Here is a 20,241-nt window from a genome sequence, read left to right on the forward strand (position 1 = left end):
GCAAATGAGGAGTGGGCGTCGTAACGCTACGTTTCTCTAATCGCGATACCAGAATGCATTGTACGGCTGCTTACATAGACAATGAATGGGGAGCGTGGAAAGGATGGAGCCTGTGGACACATATCATGACAGTGACTGAATATTGTGTTAATGACGTCCGGGCAACCAATCAGGAGATGACAGACAAGGATCATACCATCAAGCAGGGAGGGGCGGGGAGGGGTGGTGCGCTGACGGTCTACAGGTACATAGCAGGAGGGAGAGGAGGAGAGAAAGAGAGAGGAGTGCAGTGAGCAAATAGCAGACAAGATGAATGACAGTCGGAAATGAAGCAGCATGTAAAATTATGGTATTCTGGAAATTATATGGTTTAGTATAATTAAATTGAATAATTAAAGTGATATATGTGCACACATACTAATCATAGGTCAAAACAGTGCTAAATTTGGCTGAACTATAAAAGACAGAAGTGGTAAAATGAAGAGCCGTTTGGGAGCCGAAAGAGCCGGCTCTTCTTGGTGAGCTGAGCCAAATGATCTGGATCACTAAAAAGAGCTGGAATTCCCATCCCTACAGGTTTGCTATAAAACACCTTTTATTTGTATACCGGCGTACACCGAAATTCATCCGGTGTGGCGGAGTCGGTAGTCAGTCAGCAATCATTTTGAATCTGGTACCGGCTTTGACCAGCTACAACCGGACTGATGCTGACACGAAAATCAATAAAACAAAACAATTTTTTTTTAAATGTTGAGCAATTGTGTGAAATTTTTTCATTATTTTTTAATTTATTTTTAATTTTAATTTTAATTTTAATTTTTACTTTTATTTTAATTTTAATTTTAATTTTTACTTTTATTTTAATTTTAATTTAAATTTTTTGGGGATATAGTCATTATTAGCCAGAATGATCCAGTTGGTGGCGGTAATGCACCAAATCGTTGTTTGCCAACCGCCAATAAACCTTAAAGAAGAAGAAGACTTCCGGCTTCTAAACCAATCAACGTGGCTTATTTTAAGATGCGTCGAAACGTGAAAGCTGATTGGCTGGTTCAACCTCCAGCAGCCGTTTTTAAATTTCTGTCTCGCTTCGCATGTTGGACTGTTTAGTTGGACTGTTTATTTGGATGCAGTAGCTTCATGTAGTCAGACGAAGGGACTAATACCATACAGAAAAAGAGACCAAAGGATTTTAAGGTGAGTTACTGCTTGAAAGCAGCTTTTTATTATCGTTTTGTCTTCAAGAATTAGCTCGCTAAGTTACAGTTAACGCTACAGTAACGTTAATATGTTGCTAACACTGAGTTATCATTCTGCAGGTAGCTAGCTAACAATAGTTTATCATTAACTCTATCTATTTAATTAGTTTAGCTAGTTGTGGATGAAATGGTTTACAGTTAAGAAGCACGGCTAAGTTTCACACGGTTTCACAACAGCTTCTTCTCAGCTACAATAAGACTGGTGGCATTAAAGGACATTAAAGAGGGACGCAAATACCCCACACCTCACCTGCATACCATTACTGACACACAGCACACCTGAACTGAATGGACTGTAATGTTGTGCAATATGATGCCTTCCACTGTGTAATTGTCTGAAATATATTTATTTATTTTTTAAAACTACAAGTTCTTCTAACATGGTCATGGAGCATATATACTGTATATTTGTATTCTGGGGGTATCGTTCCTATGCAGAGGGTAGTTTAGTTTATTTATTGACTACACTGAGGGTTGTTTTATATTTTAATAATTGATTTATTTATTGTGTTGAGTTGAATGTGCTACTTATTTTGTACTGTAATTACCTTGAGCCTTTTCTACCTCTTTTCTTTTCTTAAAGCTGACTCGGTGTAAACTGATCAGAATTACAATGTACTTATAGGTGCAAATGGCAAATAAAACTCTTGAATCTTGAATTATGTGCTAATTTGTGAGCTTAACGACTGATACTCTTGTTTAGGCTTTTGTTTTTTCGCTTCCAGGTTGAAATCCCTTTGAGATAAAGGTTAAAAGGGCCAAGATGACGATTAACCTGGGTGTTAAGGCTCTTCTCGGCTGGGTAAGTTGATTGTAGTAATAATAATAATAATGCACACAGTGCACTTTCATAGACTAAGCTACTGGAGTTACCCTGCACTATACTCAGTTTTAACAGTTTTCTTCATCTCCTTGTATTTTTGTATCTGGTATATTGTTTTGTTCTTTGCACTACTAACTTTTTTTACTGCCTTTTTACTAACATGTTTTGCACTATGGAACTGTGATGCTGGAAACTTGAATTTCCCTCGGGGTCAATAAAGTCTATCTGTCTATCTAGTAACGCAAATTAAATAGTGTAAATACATCGATTCCAGCAAAGCTTATTAGATCGATGCAGTTATATTTTAACCAGCTTCTCAAACTATGTTTTCTGCAGGCCAACACCATAAAAGTGTCAGAGACTTGCCGAGAAATAACTATCGACGATTTACAAGATGGGACAGTCCTACTGAAAGTTGTTTATATGCTGTAAGTAGGAGTGTGTGTTTGAATGCTTGGCCTGTGTAAACAAGGAAATGGGTCAATGACTACATTTTAAACATGCTTCTCCTGTTTGTGGGTTATTGAAAGTATTGAGAATCCTCATTCCTTGCAGTAAATCTTCATTTAATTCTTCTTTCACCTTTGTGTCATCTCAGGAAAAAGGAACCCAATTCCTCTTTCAGTAATACCATTGAGGATCGAGTCAAGCTCATTGCAAACTTTCTGGAAAGTGAGTTTCTCTGCCTTTTTAAAATATCTTCAGGTATTGCTGAAACGTGATTTTTATTCCAGACTATGTTTACTGAAAATGTTTTAACATAGTGCTGGACATTTTCTTCCCCTTACTTCCAGTGTTTGTGCTCAGAAGGTCTTACCATGCCATATCATTGTACTGACTGCATTTGGATGAAAGTGATATTGATTTTGTCATCTGACTGTGCTTAAGACAGCAAAAGGCATACAGTATTTATGAAAAATAAAATGTCAGTGTAGTAGCTCAGAGCGAGGCATTATTTTCTCGGGCATCTTCTGGTTGAAAATTTCAAATCTGTTGTACCTGACCACACCCTGCATCACTGTTGGGTGTGGTCTGAAGTGTGCGGTTGCACCTGTTAACATGTAAACATGCCAGACAGTAAAGAACACACCCTGAGTATTGCTTTTTTCATTTATTTTAAGTTAGTCTTACAGGCAGACAGATGTTGAATATTTCTGTCCTTTGGGAATTAACCCATCTCTACCTATTTTGTTTATTAGGGGATTGCAGATTTAGTGCAACCAGAGGCACTTCCATATCTTGGGACAACATAAGAGATGGCATCAACCTAACCATAGAAATTGCAAAGGTACAACAAGACAAAGAAAAAATTAAATTAAAGGCAACATAAAAGACCCAATTTGACTCGTTCTTTTTGATACCAACAGGTGCTTTTGTTGCTCGTATACCACGACATAATGAATGACCGCTGCACTCTGAACAGGCTGGAGTGTGATGTGGAGGTAAGCAGAAAGCTGTTTTTCTTGATTTGACTTGATTTGCTACCAAGTTTCACATGTCCACCATTTAGATCACATTTCATCCATCGTGTGTTGTGCTACCATTTAATTCTGTGCCAATTTATATATATTCTACCTCTTATCTGTTAGCGAGAGATAGCAAACCTAACTGGCTCCTTTGTGATGGAGAGCGACGGCTGCGTTTATCTGAGCAATGGACTTGATGCCTATTTGGCGAGGAGATGTAAGTCACAGATTTGTTAAATCTTCCATTTCTTCATGACATGCTATACTAAGAGACATTAGTGTCACACACATAATGCCGCTGTATAACACTAGCGTTGTGGTTTGGATTTGACATGCAAGCTGTAAAATTTGTCTCGACGTATTTCTCCATGAATTTCAGATTTGCCTGTCGCTCGAGAGATATTTGACCGATCAGCAACCACCTCTACCTCCAATGTGTCGACCTCTACCTCCAAAGTGTCGACTATCTCCTCATTATCAGATGACGATTCCCCCGTCTTCTGCCGCACACCGAAAATCACATTTGTGGACATGCAAACTGTGGCTTCCTCTTCAGTCAGGTACAAGTGTGAATTTTTATTTATCCATCACATTGCTTATTATATTCATCATATGTGAATAAGGCAATTTCACAGGCAACGTTAATCGAAACTTTGGTTTGGGTATTTATCTATCGAACCTCTTTACCAGACATTTTTTTTAGCTTAATTAGTTGCTTGTAGTAACTGCATGTTGTAATAAGTGAAAGCAGCTTTGTTTGTATTCTCTGTAATAATGAAAAACTAGTTGGGTTTTATATGAACGTGAAAGCAGTTTAATCTACCATGTTTTGCTAAACTTGTAGTAACTAAGATTTGTTTTCACTTTATATGGTTGCAGCTCATCAAAACATCAACTTTGTCTAATATACATGCTATGTTAGTCATTTCATATCCATTCATGTAAGTCCATGGTATGTTATCATGATATGATTGTAATTCTTTATCTTGCCTGATCTGCTTTTATTCCCACAGCAACTCTCCTCTGCAGGAGATCATGAACACACCTAAATTTCAGTTGAGGAAGATGCAACGACAGATGATCAAGGAGAGAGACTACAGAGATGGGTTGGAAAGGGAGCTGGCCTGCAAGCTTGCACTCATTTCACAGAGAGGTACCGCATTTAAGTGTTTGGATAAAAACACTGTTAGTAAGGTTGATAAGAGAAATTAGTAAAACTGTTTTGGGTTTTGTTTTGCTGTTTCTTTTACGAATAATGTTTAAACAAACGTGGAGTGTTCTGTCAAAGTGCTACTGAAAATGTGCATACTATACTGTTTGTCTTTTCGTGTATGTTTTTGTTTCTCTTCAATTTAAACTGTTCTACACTTACTTTGTTTTTTTCAGAGTCCCATATTAACCAGTTGCAGTACCGCCTGGATAAGCTGAAAGGCGAGCAAGGGGATCAGGAGAATGTTATCAGGGAACAACTCAATGAGCTTCATACCAAGAACGACAAGTAAGTACCCAAGGACAGAGATTTATTACTGTAAGTTAGGCCTATTTAATGCATGACAGAACTAATAACACATTTTACATCAAACATGTGTGTTCAACTTGGAGTTTTGTGAATAATATTTACTTCTACAGGCCGTGACACCTCCCCTCCTAATTTTTGTTCTAAAATTTGTCCATTTAAGATTAAAACTGAACAGACTGAGCTAGTAGCCTATAAGTTACAAAATGTTATTTTGTTCAGCCTACAGCAAGCGTAAAGCAATATATAAATGGCAAGTAAAGTTATAAATTGAATGCGGCTCCATGCTGTAATATATGTTTCATGCATTCTTCACATAGCAATATGATAATCTGTAACAAATCTCACATTTTGCGGAAGAAAATAATTATTTCATACCTAAACCCATCCAAAACATTAAGAATTTGGTGTAAAATGGGTTAAAGAGATGATTTAAGCTTTGCTAATTGTTTTTCTTCCTGTCTTAGGTTACAAATGCGTCTTGATGAGATGTTAAAGCAAAATAAAGACCTCAAGAGTAACTCCTCACTTATGGAGCGTAAAGTGGATGAGCTGTCAGATGAAAATGGTGTACTCTCATCCCAGGTAATGACCCACGTGCAATATTTCTCTCTGTTACATGCAATCTCTTTGTCCTCTCACTTATGAGGGGATTGGCTATCAATGACAGTCGTGCAATTTGTGCGTTCTCGAAAGATTCAACATCTGCAGACCTCTCCTGGAACTGAGTCATGCGAAAATGCTGGTGAATATGAGAGTCTGAATGGGCTTTCTTTTAATATTTTTGCAGGTGAGAACGGTTTGTTCACAGCTGGCCATCTTTGAAGCAGAAGTTGGCAGGCTGACAGACGACCAAGCATCTGCTCAGGAGGAGTGGAGAAGCAAAACAGGGCACCTACATTCTGAACTTAACCAAGCTACCGCTCAAAAGGTAGATACACTCTCACAACAGTAGTTGCGTTACTAACTGCTTTTGTTTTGTTAAATCTTTAAATGATTCAGGTTGTTCCCATTAGAACTAAACTTTGTTAAAAATAGCAATCCTATGAGTTTTGTGTTGATAGGAGTCAATCATTCTACTTTTCTATTACTCTGATTACATTTCTATGCAATGGGGTTTTAATGTACTGTGCTCCTCTTTGTTTCACAGGAGCTCCTGACTGAACAAATTCAGATCCTCCAGGGAAAGATTTCCTGTTTGGAGGATGAAATAAGCAGGGCCACAAAGGAAGAAGTAGGAGAGAATATGGGACCCATAATGGAGGTACAGTACATGATTCTATGTAAAAGCTGAATTCAGAAATGTTTGTTAATCAGATATAAAGTTTTTTTCAATCTTTTAAAATCTATTTTGGATTAGGTGGTTACTAATGGTTTTCTCTTCTTAAATTTCCAGAGAGAAATGTTGGACACTGAAATCAACGGTTTGAAGAATGAGCTGGAGATCACATTTTGCTCTCTGAAAAAGGCGGAGGAGGATATTGAGGCCAAAACACAGCAAATGACAGAGTATCAACAAGAAATGAATCAACAAAAAGAGCTCCTGAAGCAGCAGGAGTCCCAAACTGGAGAAATCATTCAAGCCAAGGATGACATTTTAGACAAATTGCAAAAGGAGATCACTGAGCAGAGAGCAGCCCTTCAGCAAGAGATCCAGCATCTCAAGATTCAACTTGAGCAAGTTGAGCAGCAGAAAACCGAGCAGATGACCAGACTGCAACAGCATATTGCTGCATGTGAACAAGAACTTGAAAAACTAAAGGAAATTAAGAAAGAAAAGGAAGGCCTTCTCCAGCAGACTGAAGAAAATGTGAAAGATCTTGAGACAAAGTTATCTGCTGCCAGTTCTCTCTTGGCTGATAAAGACCAACAAATTAACAGTCTGAGAGAAGAAGTGGACATTCTTTCAGATGAAACCAAAAACAACAAAAATGAAATTCAAGCCAAAGAGGAAATGCTTGCCCAATTACTTCTGGAGAAGTCTAATGAGCAAGACATTTTTTGTAATAAAATCCAGACCTTAACGGTCGAAGCGGAAGCCCTTAGCTCATCTCTCAAACAGGCTGAGCAGGAAATTCAACTTAAGCAAGACCTCCTGGCTAAAACCCAACTAGAGAACGTCCAACAAAGGGAGGTACTCCAACAACAGATTGCAACCTGCGAAGAGGAGGTTCAGAAGTTGAACGAAGAGATACAGGTAAAAAATGAGCAGCTTGTTATTCTAAAGAATGACAGCTCTCGACAGTCTGAATCGCTGGGGCAAGAGGTTGCAGGTCTGAAAGGCCAACTAGAAAGTCTGAATGACTCTCTCAGAAAAGCCGAGGAACAAGTTCAGGCTCAGGAGGTTAAGCTCACAAAGCAGGAACAGCAAAGTGCTCATCAGATAGAGGTCCTGCAGCAACAACTGTCTGCTTCTGAAGAGAGGGTGAGGAGCATGAAGGACGACATCCAGGCTAAAGAGGAACAGATGAACATGTTGAAAAATCAAAGTTCAGAGCAGTCAGAGCAACTACATCTAGAGATCCAAGATTTAAAGAAACAGGTTGAGTGTCTTAGTTCCTCACTGAAGAATGCCGAGGAGAATTTGCAATCCAAGGAGAATCTGTTTGCTGAACAGCAACTACAGAGCACTCAGGATATGGAGGCGCACCAGGCACAGATGGTAGCATCGCAAGATGAGGTGAAGAGGCTAAATGCAGAGATTCGTGCCAAGGAGGAGCAATTAACTCTGCTAAAGACTGACACCTCCACACACTCTGAACTGCTACAACAGGAGATTGAAAGTCTGAATAAACACATAAATACTATGACCAATTCTCTGGAGATCGCCAAGGACCAGGCTCAAGCCAAAGATGATTTGATGGCCAAACAGGAGCAGCAGAGCACCCTGCAGATTGAGACATCTGGCAAGCACAGTGCAGCTCTTGAGGAGGAGGTTACCCGGCTGAGGGAGGAGATCCAAACTAAAGAGAGCGAGGTAGACCTGATAAAGGCTGAGAGCTGCAGAGAGTCAGAAGTGCTGCAGAATGAGATCCAAACTCTCAGGGACCAGGTCCAAAGTTTGAACGAATCCCTGAAGATGACAATAGAGCAGGTTCAGGCTAAAGAAAACCTGCTGACTCAGAAGGAAACTGAGATTTCTCAGGAAAAAGATCAATTTGAAAACATTGCGACAATCTCTGAAGAGGAGATGAGTGGGCTTAGAGAGCAGATCCAGGCTAAAGAGGAGCAATTGGTCACACTAGAAAAAGAGAGCTCCTTACATTCTGACATGCTACAGCAAGAGATCAAATGTCTAAAAGACCAACTTTCTACAATGGGTGAGTCTCTCACAAAGGCTGAGGAGAAGGTTCAGGCTCAGGTAGTCATGCTCACCAAACAAGAGCAGGAGAGTGCTCATCAGAAGGAGCTGCTGCAGCAGAAACTGTCCTCTTCAGAGGAAGAGGTGAGGAAGATGAAAGAGGAGATCCGAGCTAAAGAGGAGCAGATGATACTGCTGAAGACTGACAGCTCGTTGCAGTCGGATTTGAGACATCAAGAGATACAAGATTTAAATAAACAGGTTGAGTGTCTTAGTTCCTCACTGAAGAATGCAGAGGATAATTTTCAATCGAAGGAGAATCTGTTTGCTGAACAGCGTCTGCAGAGCACTCAGGATATGGAGGCGCTCCAGGCACAGATGGTAGCATCTCAAGATGAGGTGAAGAGGCTAAATGCAGGTATTCATGCTAAGGAGGAGCAATTAATTCTGCTAAAGACTGACACCTCCACACACTCTGAACTGCTACAGCAGGAGATTGAAAGTCTGAATGATCAAATAAAAAGTGTGACCAATTCTCTGGAGATTGCCATGGACCAGGCTCAAGCCAAAGATGATTTGATGGCCAAACAGGAGCAGCAGAGCACCCTGCAGATTGAGACATCTGGCAAGCACAGTGCAGCTCTTGAGGAGGAGGTTACCCGGCTGAGGGAGGAGATCCAAACTAAAGAGAGCGAGGTAGACCTGATAAAGGCTGAGAGCTGCAGAGAGTCAGAAGTGCTGCAGAATGAGATCCAAACTCTCAGGGACCAGGTCCAAAGTTTGAACGAATCCCTGAAGATGACAATAGAGCAGGTTCAGGCTAAAGAAAACCTGCTGACTCAAAAGGAAACTGAGATTTCTCAGGAAAAAGATCAATTTGAAAACATGGCGACAACCTCTGAAGAGGAGATGAGTGGGCTTAGAGAGCAGATCCAGGCTAAAGAGGAGCAATTGGTCACACTAGAAAAAGAGAGCTCCTTACATTCTGACATGCTACAGCAAGAGATCAAATGTCTAAAAGACCAACTTGCTACAATGGGTGAGTCTCTCACAAAGGCTGAGGAGAAGGTTCAGGCTCAGGTAGTCATGCTCACCAAACAAGAGCAGGAGAGTGCTCATCAGAAGGAGTTGCTGCAGCAGAAACTGTCCTCTGCAGAGGAAGAGGCGAGGAAGATGAAAGAGGAGATCCAAGCTAAAGAGGAGCAGATGATACTGCTAAAGACTGACAGCTCGGTGCAGTCGGATTTGAGACATCAAGAGATACAAGATTTAAAGAAACAGGTTGAGTGTCTTAGTTCCTCACTGAAGAATGCTGAGGATAATTTGCAATCGAAGGAGAATCTGTTTGCTGAACAGCGACTGCAGAGCACTCAGGACATGGAGGCGCTCCAGGCACAGATGGTAGCATCTCAAGATGAGGTGAAGAGGCTAAATGCAGAGATTCATGCTAAGGAGGAGCAACTAATTTTGATTAAGACTGACACCTCCACACACTCTGAACTGCTACAGCAGGAGATTGAAAGTCTGAATAAACAAATGAATACTATGACCAATTCTCTGGAGATTGCCATGGACCAGGCTCAAGCCAAAGATGATTTGATGGCCAAGCAGGAGCAGCAGAGCACCCTGCAGATTGAGGCACTTGGAAAGCACAGTGCAGTTCTTGAGGAGGAGGTTACCCGGCTGAGGAAGGACATCCAAACTAAAGAGGGTGAAGTAGACCTGTTAAAGGTCGAGAGCTGCAAGGAGTCAGAAGTGCTGCAGAATGAGATCCAAACTCTCAGGGACCAGGTCCAAAGTTTGAACGAATCCCTGAAGACTACAACAGAGCAGGTTCAGGCTAAAGAAAACCTGCTGATTCAGAAGGAAACTGAGATTTCTCAGGAAAAAGCTAAATTTGAAAACCTGGTGACAACCTCTGAAGAGGAGAAGAGAGTGGTTTTGGAGCAGATCCAGGCTAATGCAGAACTAGTGAACGCACTAGATAATGAGGGCATCTTTCGTTATGAGGCTGTAGAGCAAGAGCTCGAATGTTTAAGAAGCGAACTCGCTAATATGGTTGACTCTGTCGCAGTTGCTGAGAAGAAGATTCAGACGCAGGTAGTCATGTTCACCAAACAAAAGCAGGAGAGTGCTCATCAGAAGGAGCTTCTGCAGCAGCAGCGGTCATCTTCAGAGGAAGAGGTGAGGAAGCTGAAAGAGGAGATCCAAGCTAAAGAGGAGCAGATGATACTGCTGAAGACTGACAACTCGGTGCAGTCAGATTTACTACATCAAGAGATCCAAGATTTAAAGATGCTGGTGGAGACTCTTGGCTCCTCACTGAGGAAAACTGAGGAGGAAATGTTGTACAAGGAAGATCTGTTGGCTCAACAAGAGCAAGAAAATACTCAACAGAGGCAGGCTCTCCAAAGTCTTCAGGAGAAAGTTAAACAAATGGAGATTCTGCATGAACAGATTTCTTCACACGAAGAAGAGATTCAAAAGCTAAAAGAATCTCAGAGTGAGAAAGAAAGCGTCCTCCTCAAGGCTGAGGAGAAGCTTCAGATACTCCAGACAGAGTTATCTGCAGTCAACACACTCATAACTGATAAAGACCAAAATCTGAACACTCTCAGAGAGGAGGTCGCTACCCAGGCTAACTTGGTTCAAAAAGCAAAAGAGGAAGCTGAAGCCAAGGAGAAAAAGCTGGCTGAGATAAGGGAGGAGAGCTCCAACCAGACAGAAGCTCTTCAACATGAGATCCAGGATCTGAAAGGGGAAATGGAAACCACTTCTCTGAATCTTCTGGCTAAAGAGCAGATGTTACTTGAAACTCGACGCAAGTCTGCTGAGCAGATAGACGTCCTCCAGCAGCAGCTGAGCCAATACAAAGACACACAAGCGGCAGACCTCAGACTGAAAGAGGCTGCACAGGTTGCCACTTCTATGGAAAAGGAGGCTGTTGTTCAGGAAAAAGAAGTACTCATGGCCAGGATACTCCAGGCGGAAAAGAATAAGAAAGCTCTGGAGAAACAACTGGAAGCCATGGTGTTAGAGAAGGAGAGACTTGCTCAAGCCGAGCAAGCCACAGAGAGAGAGAACGTGGCCTCCCATAAACTGGAATCTGTGCTCCAGGAGGATCTGGAAATATTGAAAATGGAGAAGCTCTTGAAAGAAAAAGCTGAGGAAATTAAGACGATAAAGAGAGACATGCAGGAACAGCTCTCAGCTAAATCGGAGGCTGCAGAACACTACAAGGCACAGGTTGGTGTGACCACAAACAATTCAGTTTCACTAATTGTATCTCAAACTTGTTTTCAGTAAAACATTATTGATTTAGATTGTTTGATTGTTTTAGATTATAGACTGTTTGGTGTCAGATGAGTAGTTTGGACTAAGATATTTGTTTTATTATCACAATGCCACAGATGGAGAAGGCAGTGAGTCATTACAATGGCAAGAAACAGCTTCTCCAGGAAAGCCAAGAGGAGGTGGTTGAACTCAAGCATTCCTTAGAGGTTAAAGAGCGTGAAGTAAAGGCTACTACCATGGAAAACAAGCTTCTTCAAATGGATTTGGACAAGGCCCAAACCAACGAGAAGGCACTTTTGAACAGGGTGGCGAATTTGGAGGCACAGGTTGGTATTGTATTTTGAGGCATGAGAACTGAAACACTGTCTCCCTAATTACTTTGATTGCATATTATTCCTGCTGATCTCTTATTGCTCTCTGTTTACCTTTAGCTGGCGTATGCTGACCGTAACCTAAGGGTACAGAATAAAATTCATGGCAATGAAGGAAGTGCAAGAGAGTCGTGTTACTTGGAGCTTCCCAATGCACACTCAAGTATTCACACTAGAGCACAGGTGAAGAGGTCCATGAGCTCCGACAGCCTGGACCAGAGCTCTCTGGAAGACTCTTTGAACACCACCAGGTAAAACCCCTCTCAGATGCATGAAATCATCATGCGGCTATTTCATTATGTGATTTAAAAACAAAAAAAACCTGTTCTAAAATCTATTTAATTGGTCCAAGTAAATAAGAATAACAATTAAAACTTTTCATATAATATATTGAATTAAGATAAACTAAATTTTTCTGCCAAACTAACTCCTGGGAATATATTGTGATTTTAATTTAGCACATTACTCTGTTTCTTACCCTTACAGGAAACTTTCAGCGCCTGATGAATCAAGCACACCGCTTGTTCGCAGTTCAGAGCGCTTGGCAGCCAAACGCCGAGGTCTACAGGCAGAGTCACTGGAAACGCTGTACTTTACACCTATAAACACCAGACACATCAACAGGTATGTCACACAGTTTCACATAATGGCCACCAGCATAATGGCTCAACTCAACTATTTCCAAAAAACGTAATCAGTAAATATATTTGTTTAAATGACCTGGGCAATTCTCCTTTCCCTATACAGACAATTTCCTGTTTTTAAAGGGAAAAAAACACTTTTTTCCCTCTATACTCTGCTATTGAGATCCTTGTTTTCTTTTTCATCGTCTAGGACCCTTACAGATCGCACAATGGAACTGGATTCAGCCTGCAAAAATCCATCTTCATCTGTCAAACGACGCAGGACCACACAGGTTATAAACATCACCATGACCAAGGTGGAGGAAACTCACTTGCACACTTATTGCATGTTTTGCATGTTCACAATAACACACACTGTTGAAGATCCTGAATTTGAGTAATCACTGTATTATATAATCACAAGGGTTTCTGTCTCACTATTTCTTAAATATAGTCGTTATGATGATAAAATTAGATTATGTTTGCATTTTTAGGGTTCAGCTGGTTCTTTAATTCAACTCTTAATTTGTTCAGTAATACTTACTTGTTATCTTTAACATTGTCGTGCTAGTTTTTAAGCATCATACTATAACAAATTTGAACTATAAAGCTCTGTGTACCTTTCATGTTGTTGGGAGCGCTACTCTCAGTACACTCCAGCAGTGTAAAAGTGCATTCAAATGACTGAACCGGAGTGTTTTAACTTGTCCTTTAAGTGACTGTTGAACTCTGATCTGTAGAAAACCCCAGGCAGCGGTGACAATGATGAGACTTTCTACAGTCTGGCCTCAGCTCGCTCCCAACCAAACCTCTCCAGTGCACGACCCGTGAATATGGAGCTGTTTGACACACCTGCCAGAATGACTGGCTCTGCCAGCGACCAGCTCATCGGTCTTCCAGGGTACAGACGGAGCGCTGTCCTTTCACAGAGTAAGTCGAGCCCTGGCTTACTAACGGGTGAAATGAAGTGAGAGGTTGGGCTGGAAAAAATGAAACAACATGCAGAGCTGGGCGCTGGGGCTGCAGCTAACGCTTATTTTCATTATCGATTAATCTGCCAACTATTTTATCAATTTATCTATTAATCATTTGGTTTATAAAACATCAGAAAACAGTGAAAGGGGGTCATCGCATTGTCCAAAGGTGCAAGGTGACTTCATCAAATGTTTAGTCCGACTAACGGTACGAATCGCCAAAATATTCAATTTGTTTTAATGTAAGACAAGAAAAGTAGCAAACTCTCACATTTGAGAACTTGGAACAATCAAATGTTTGGCATTTTTCCCTAAAAATTTACTTAAAGCTGCAGTAGGCAGAATGTTTTTGGCATTAGTGGGCAACAATTCCATAATAACCTTTCAGCATATTGTTATTCAAATGTTCTGAGAGAAAACTAGACTTCTGCACCTCCTCTTGGCTCTGTTTTCAGGCTTTAAAAAAATCTATCCCGTGACAGGAGACTTTGGCCAATCACAGGTCATTTGAGAGAGAGAGAGAGAGAGAGAGAGAACGTTCCTATTGGCTGTTCATTCAACAGAGGCAGCTCTCAATCACTTGTGAACTCTGATCAAACGGTCAAACTAAACATCTTGTAGTGTATTGTTTAAGTGTGAAATGAGAAAGTTTGCTCCGGTTGGTGGGCGGTGCTTGGTATTTCCTCAACTGATCTCAACGTGGCTGCTGGGTCACAAACTTTCTTATTTTACCGCTAAACAGTACATTACAAGATGTGATTACAGTAAGAGAATATTGATTCATATTTGATGAGCACTGCCTAATTTGACCGTTGGATCAGAGTTTGTGAGTGATTGACAGTTGGCTCTCATAGACAGCAGCTGGACAGCAGGCTCCAGCTCGGTTCTGATGGGTTTGATTCCCTCTGTCTGTGAAATCTTGCATATGCCATTAGGAGCACCGGAGGACACAGAGGCACATGATTTTCAGATTACCTGTCTCATGCACTACTGTCAGGACATAGTGACGGTTTTATAAAAAATCCTTTTTTATTAATCATATTTGCTCCAATTCTACCCACTGCTGCTTTAAGCAGTTAATCTACTATTATTTTTTTATCGACTGGTTCTTGTTTACATCATTGTTAAAGTTTTTTTTTACAGCTGAGTCACTTAGAGACAACGTTGTAAATGTTTACTTACTGCCATGCTGTTATTCTGTGTTGCTGTGTGTACAATGATGCATCTAAAATAAGTGATGAAAATTAGATTCAACTCACGGGCTTCTTGACTGATGATTTGAATCATCAACATTTAGGGGGCAACCCTCCTAATTAGCTACTAATTAATGGTAATTGATCGTAGATGGGTATTACAGTTGCAGTAGTCAACAACTGAGATTTTTCAATGATGTGTATGTAACTCTTTTTTTCCTACATGTGTTGTCTTCAGATGCTAGTACGTTCTGTGCGGGGGCAGAGAACGAGCCAGACGGTGGACCTGAAAACTGGATGAGGATTGCTGAGCTCCAGGCCAGGAACAAGGCCTGCCTTCCTCATCTGAAGAGCAGCTACCCTGTGGAGTCTGATGTTAGTAGAGAGGCACACATACACGCGCACTGAACACGTCAGAAATACATTCGCACATACACATTAATGACATTCAGTGTCAATTTTGACGAAAATGCTTATTAGTTTTAGTCACGTTTTACACATTTTTTATCCTACATAATTTTAGTCAACGAAAAGTCATAGATACATATTAGTGAACTTTAAGTCAAAATTATTTCCCTTTTAATTTTGTTAGCTATTTTTTTTAAATTTATTAAAATGTCCTTTTTTGGCATCAGATTATATTGAAGATTTCAGTCAATCTAGTCTAACCAAAACCAATAATTGTGTCATTTTAGTCAAACTAATTTCTCATTAGATTTAATCTTATCATTAGCTTTGTTACTCCGAGTCCTTTTGACTGCGATCATTAGTGCTGCGCGGGTCAGGGAGTCGCACCCACCCGGCCTGTTATGAGAGCCAATCTGCGCCGCCCAACATGCAAAAAACATGCGTTAATATGCGTTAATCAACCACCCGAACCCGACCCGCAAACTTTATGCATTATAGTACGCGCGTGTGTATGTTTGAGAGAGTGACAGAGAGAGGGGTAGAGAAGGTGGAAGGTGATGAAAATAAAGGTTATTTTGGTAAAGTTTTTATTTTTTAAACTACATTTTAATCTTGTCTTTTTTCTGCAATAATATTTAATTTTTGATATCGTCACCGTTAGTTGATGATTTTGGTGCCGTCTTGTCATCGTCTCGTCTTAGTGATGGGAAAAAAAGGTTGTTGATGAACATATTTCGTCTCAGTTTTCGTTAACAAAACTAACACTGTATCTCATTAGTAGTCAAAACAGTGATAAATATGGAGATATAATGCACAGGGGATTGTTGTGGCACCACACCAAAAAACATTGATTTACACATACAGTAAGTCACTACTGTGAATCCGATGATACTGGCTTAAAACCATATTATACACTACTAGTTGACTACTGCCCACGGCACCAACAAATGGTTTTAGTAGTTGACCACTCGAGGAGGCGAGTAGTTGGGGAAACCCCTAGTTTGAACATGGTAAATGGACTGCATTTACAGTATGTAGTGCTTTTATATTTATCAACTTATTCACGCACCCATCCACACAGACACACAAACTTGCACACCAATGGCAGCAAGGTACCACAAGAGGTGCTGTCCTAAGCATCAGGTTCAGTGTCTTGTCTGAAATCCAATAACAACAGCTTTAAGAGATGGTTTGAGTCACAATTTGTTGCACGTCATTCTTTTCCGACAAGTTTTATGAATTCCCTCTCTGTCTCCTCTCCTAGGCTCGCCGTGGCAGTACATTCCATTTCACAGATGAAGAACTCCGTATGGGTGACCCATCTGACACAATCCGTCGGGCGTCCACGATGCCCGGCCAGCTGCAAGACTCTCTCACCTCTCATAGGCACTCCCTCATGATGGGACACTCAGGTGCCGCTGCCAGTACTCGTTCTCATCGTCTGTCCTTGATGCCAGGCCAGCTGCCATCAAAAACCGTCAGCTCCTCTCAGCTGAGAAGCCCGAAAGGCGCAAAGCGGTCTTCATCTACACTGTCCGTACATCAAACTTCGCCTGAGGTTGGTTTGCATCAGAATCACAGTTATATTTGTTACACCTTATGTTACTTAAATTGTCATAAATGGAATATAATATTCATAACTGTTTTCATTAGCGTATCATCACCTGAAACTAAGAATCGTTGAGTTTTCATTAGCTTAGAATGAACCCTATATCTACAAAGATTTGAAACTTTCTTTCCCTGTCTCCATCTGATAGAAAAGGGTGAGGGCCAGCTGCTTCCCCCGTCCGCTCACTCCCAAAAACAAGACTGTGGTCAGTGGACCTTCAAGCTCTAAGATTCACCCTGTCCTCAGTCCAGTGAGTGTAATATATGTGCACACACACACACACACGCACCTAGAATTTTCTGGTCGATTGAAAGCAGAAAATAACAAAATGATTTCATTCATGTTGTCATGGAACACAATCGTACATATAACGTTTTGCATGCTTCTCTAACAGTTTCCCTTGTGTCATTCTCTCAGGCTGATCGGAGGGAGTCTATGATGTTCAGTATTGAAAACACCCCTAAAAACAGCAACTACCTAAAGAAAGGGCTGGACAAACTACGCAGCTCCACCCGTAAATCCCCAGGCAAAAGTTCAAAGAAGTTGCCAGGTCCGACATCTGCTCGCAATGAAAACATGCCTTCAGGAAGTTCCCGTCCTGGAGGGGTACGAGCAGGCCGACTTGGCAGCTCTAAGTCGCACCAGGTGGCGACTAAAGGGCAGAAAGCCACCAGCAGGTCTGCAAAGTCTCCTCTGACGACTAGCGCTCGCAAGGTAAACACACACAGACGGAACCATTCAGGGTTTCACAGGGCACACTTAAATAATAATTTTTAAGGTACCTGGTGGATTTTTCTGTCAGCATTTCATTTGCCCATGCAAGCACGCCGCTTGTTGTGTAGTGGTAAGGGTGGGGAAATCTTTTAAATGGAGTGCAGGCGGCATATGTCACCTCTTCCTAACTGGACGCAATGCGAACATCAGATTTTTTTGTTTTTACCCAATGAGGTTGTCCTAACCTGCTCCGTGCGTCAACAAACAGGCAAAGCAACGTGTCGCTTGTTTGAAAAAACGCTCACCCTGGCTCTATTTATGCAAAGTTTCGCGCACCTCCAACCTATTTCCACTGGTCAAAATCGACGCTGACAGTAACTGACAGTTAGTCAATATCAACCTCTCTATGTAATAGAGAGGGACATCGCTCATAGTATATCTGGACAATTTTTCGCACTCCATTCGCCAGAGTTCGCTTCACCGCTGTATGTTAGGAAGAGGTGTGAGGCAGCAGGTATGACGTAGAATCTCCATCAGCTGATAATCAAACAGCAGCAGGTAGTGGAGATGCTGTGGTAAATTTTTAATAAAGAAACAAAAGACATACTAGTGTACCTAATAAACTGGTAATTTTGCACATATTGGTACAAACTACTGGAGATGGATTATGTTTGGCTTTCCCTCATTAGTGATCTAACTAATGAAGCAAAACTACATGATCATGAGCTTGAAATGTCTTCAGTGTTTACATCTTTACATAACTGTTTTCAGAACTGTGCGTCTGTAAATGAAGACAATCTTGCTGGAATTCTTAAAAGGTCAATAATGGTCATTTAATTAGGTGAATGGGGGTTTGTTTCTTTGCACTGGCTGGTTGGTGTCACGTTTTGCCATAATCACTCACAGGTGTATTCATTTCATACTGCAACCTAAGGGGTGTTCACATGTATCTGTTACCCAACACTAACAGCATGTGACTTCAGCTTTTACTAAATATGATATTCATATTGTATTGAGATGTTTTTCTGTGAGCTTTGGTTTAATCAGATTTTTTCTTTTATCCCACAGATGATGAGCAGGATGAAGATGTGAGGACTGGTTCCCAAATTGGAGTTCTGATCATCTACAGTTCTACTTAATCATACGTTTTGTTTTTCCACTACAACTTTGTTTTTATTGTTGTCCTTCAGGGCTTTTGACAATCTTGTCTTAATCTTCTTTTATTTCCTTTGTATTATATTTACATGTTCGTCAATAAAGAGTTTTTAAATGACACACCGTGGTAAAGACTGTTAGTTGAGCCTTTACCAGTTGGACTTTGACAGCAGTTCCTCCCATACTGTGTACTACTATGCCACAACTAGCTCTATGAAGCAAAGATTTATAGTACAGATGGTTAAGGATGGAGTTGTCTGACAGACTCAACTCAAGGAGGTGTCTCCTTGGGTCTTCAAAGGGCCTCTTTGTCCTCAACGATTCGTTGTTCAAATGTGTTCAAATTATCTGATTTATTTCTGACAATTTGCTCTAAGGAATGGAATCAAAGTTTTAAAGTGAGGTAGCTCAATCTGTCAGCTCATCAATTTCTTTTTTTTACCCAGTTGTTGGAGTAAGCGACCTTAATTTAAACATTATTTATGACATAGGAAGTCCATTTTGATGATCTAATGTATTTCCTACCTGATAGATACTTAGCACTTGATTCCGCTGGTAGAGCATCTCAAATTGTCTGAACATCAATTTAAACATCTTCTAATTTCCGAGAAATCATGTAAACACAGTTTACTTCAATTTGGTTAACCTTTATTAGCAGGGAGATTTCTGCTATACAATAATGATGGACGTTTACAGGAAAAATGCAGTGACAGTGGTATGAAGATCCCAAGGTCCTCTGGGAATTGTAATCCAAAAATAATTCAGTCAAAAGACTAAAATACAAAATTATGGTGATCTACATGTTTATAAATTGAAAAGTGGAGGCTTGGAAGTCCAGTGGCAGTCCAAATTCATCCGATTGCACTTAACCTGATGAAAAGAGGTCACTTGAGTTCATCACTATTGAGCAACTATTAGACTTCCGGTATGCGCCTTAAAGCCTTCAGAATAAAACCAAAATGTTTTTTTTCAAAATATAGTTTTTGTAGTTTTATAGTGATAGTTTGTCGTCATATATGGTAAATGAAAACACAGACTACTGATTGGTGTAAATAATTTAGATTCGAAAATCTGTATTTTAATAGTGGAGGGTCAATAATGGACTTAATATGTAGTATAAATTAGTATGGCTACATTTAATGCACAAACTGTGTCTGCATGTTCCTGACCTAACCTGTTTCCGCACACTGTAGCTATGTCAGAGAAAAACACACAGGCTCTCAAGGTAGGCCAGTATGATGCAACTTTAAATGTTGTGCAATGGTGACATTAGTGTGTAAGACATTTGATATCTGATGTGTGCATTGAAGTTAAAGGGGGATATTGAAGTGAAGTAATCATGTGTCACCGCTGTACAATTTGGCTGACTTTGACGGCCTAAAGTTTTTTTTTTTTTTATAAAATGCGTATAAAGTACAGGCCAAATTGAGTATTTAGTTTGTGCATTAGGCAAACAAGATCATTGCCAATCCCAGCCACCCGAGCCACGGCCTCTTCATCAGGAAGCAGTCCAAGAGGAAGCCTGGCAACATCAG

General features: G+C 40.6%; 1 protein-coding gene across 3 annotated transcripts; it reads left to right on the forward strand.

The window, feature by feature from the left end:
- The first annotated feature begins 1,041 nt into the window (after positions 1 to 1,041).
- Positions 1,042 to 18,826, forward strand: numa1 (nuclear mitotic apparatus protein 1). 3 transcript variants are annotated; one of them, XM_074641830.1, is made up of 25 exons: positions 1,042 to 1,197; positions 1,985 to 2,061; positions 2,419 to 2,510; positions 2,681 to 2,754; positions 3,282 to 3,370; positions 3,450 to 3,524; positions 3,672 to 3,765; positions 3,928 to 4,108; positions 4,562 to 4,701; positions 4,935 to 5,046; positions 5,532 to 5,649; positions 5,855 to 5,995; positions 6,215 to 6,328; positions 6,461 to 11,611; positions 11,776 to 11,985; positions 12,091 to 12,281; positions 12,517 to 12,654; positions 12,865 to 12,970; positions 13,394 to 13,583; positions 15,059 to 15,195; positions 16,493 to 16,786; positions 16,986 to 17,087; positions 17,255 to 17,551; positions 18,323 to 18,369; positions 18,620 to 18,826. In XM_074641830.1, exons 2-25 carry the CDS (start codon positions 2,023 to 2,025, stop codon positions 18,621 to 18,623), a joined length of 8,136 nt encoding a protein of 2,711 aa, XP_074497931.1. In that variant the 5' UTR covers positions 1,042 to 1,197; positions 1,985 to 2,022; the 3' UTR covers positions 18,624 to 18,826. The 3 variants fall into 3 exon arrangements, with proteins under 3 accessions (XP_074497931.1, XP_074497933.1, XP_074497934.1); XM_074641832.1 differs by having other exon boundaries at positions 12,865 to 12,946; XM_074641833.1 differs by lacking the exon at positions 18,323 to 18,369.
- Positions 18,827 to 20,241: the final 1,415 nt, after the last annotated feature.

The sequence above is a fragment of the Sebastes fasciatus genome, chromosome 7, assembly GCF_043250625.1.
Source record: "Sebastes fasciatus isolate fSebFas1 chromosome 7, fSebFas1.pri, whole genome shotgun sequence".
Classification (NCBI taxonomy): Eukaryota; Metazoa; Chordata; class Actinopteri; order Perciformes; family Sebastidae; genus Sebastes; species Sebastes fasciatus.

What these genes read in the sequence shown, in the direction of transcription:
- numa1 (XM_074641830.1), top strand. Translation starts at nt 2,023, where the DNA reads ATGACGATTAACCTGGGTGTTAAGGCTCTTCTCGGCTGG. An exon ending in TTAAGGCTCTTCTCGGCTGG is followed by an intron (nt 2,062 to 2,418) that starts GTAAGTTGATTG and finishes TGTTTTCTGCAG; the next exon opens with GCCAACACCATAAAAGTGTC. An exon ending in TAACCATAGAAATTGCAAAG is followed by an intron (nt 3,371 to 3,449) that starts GTACAACAAGAC and finishes TGATACCAACAG; the next exon opens with GTGCTTTTGTTGCTCGTATA.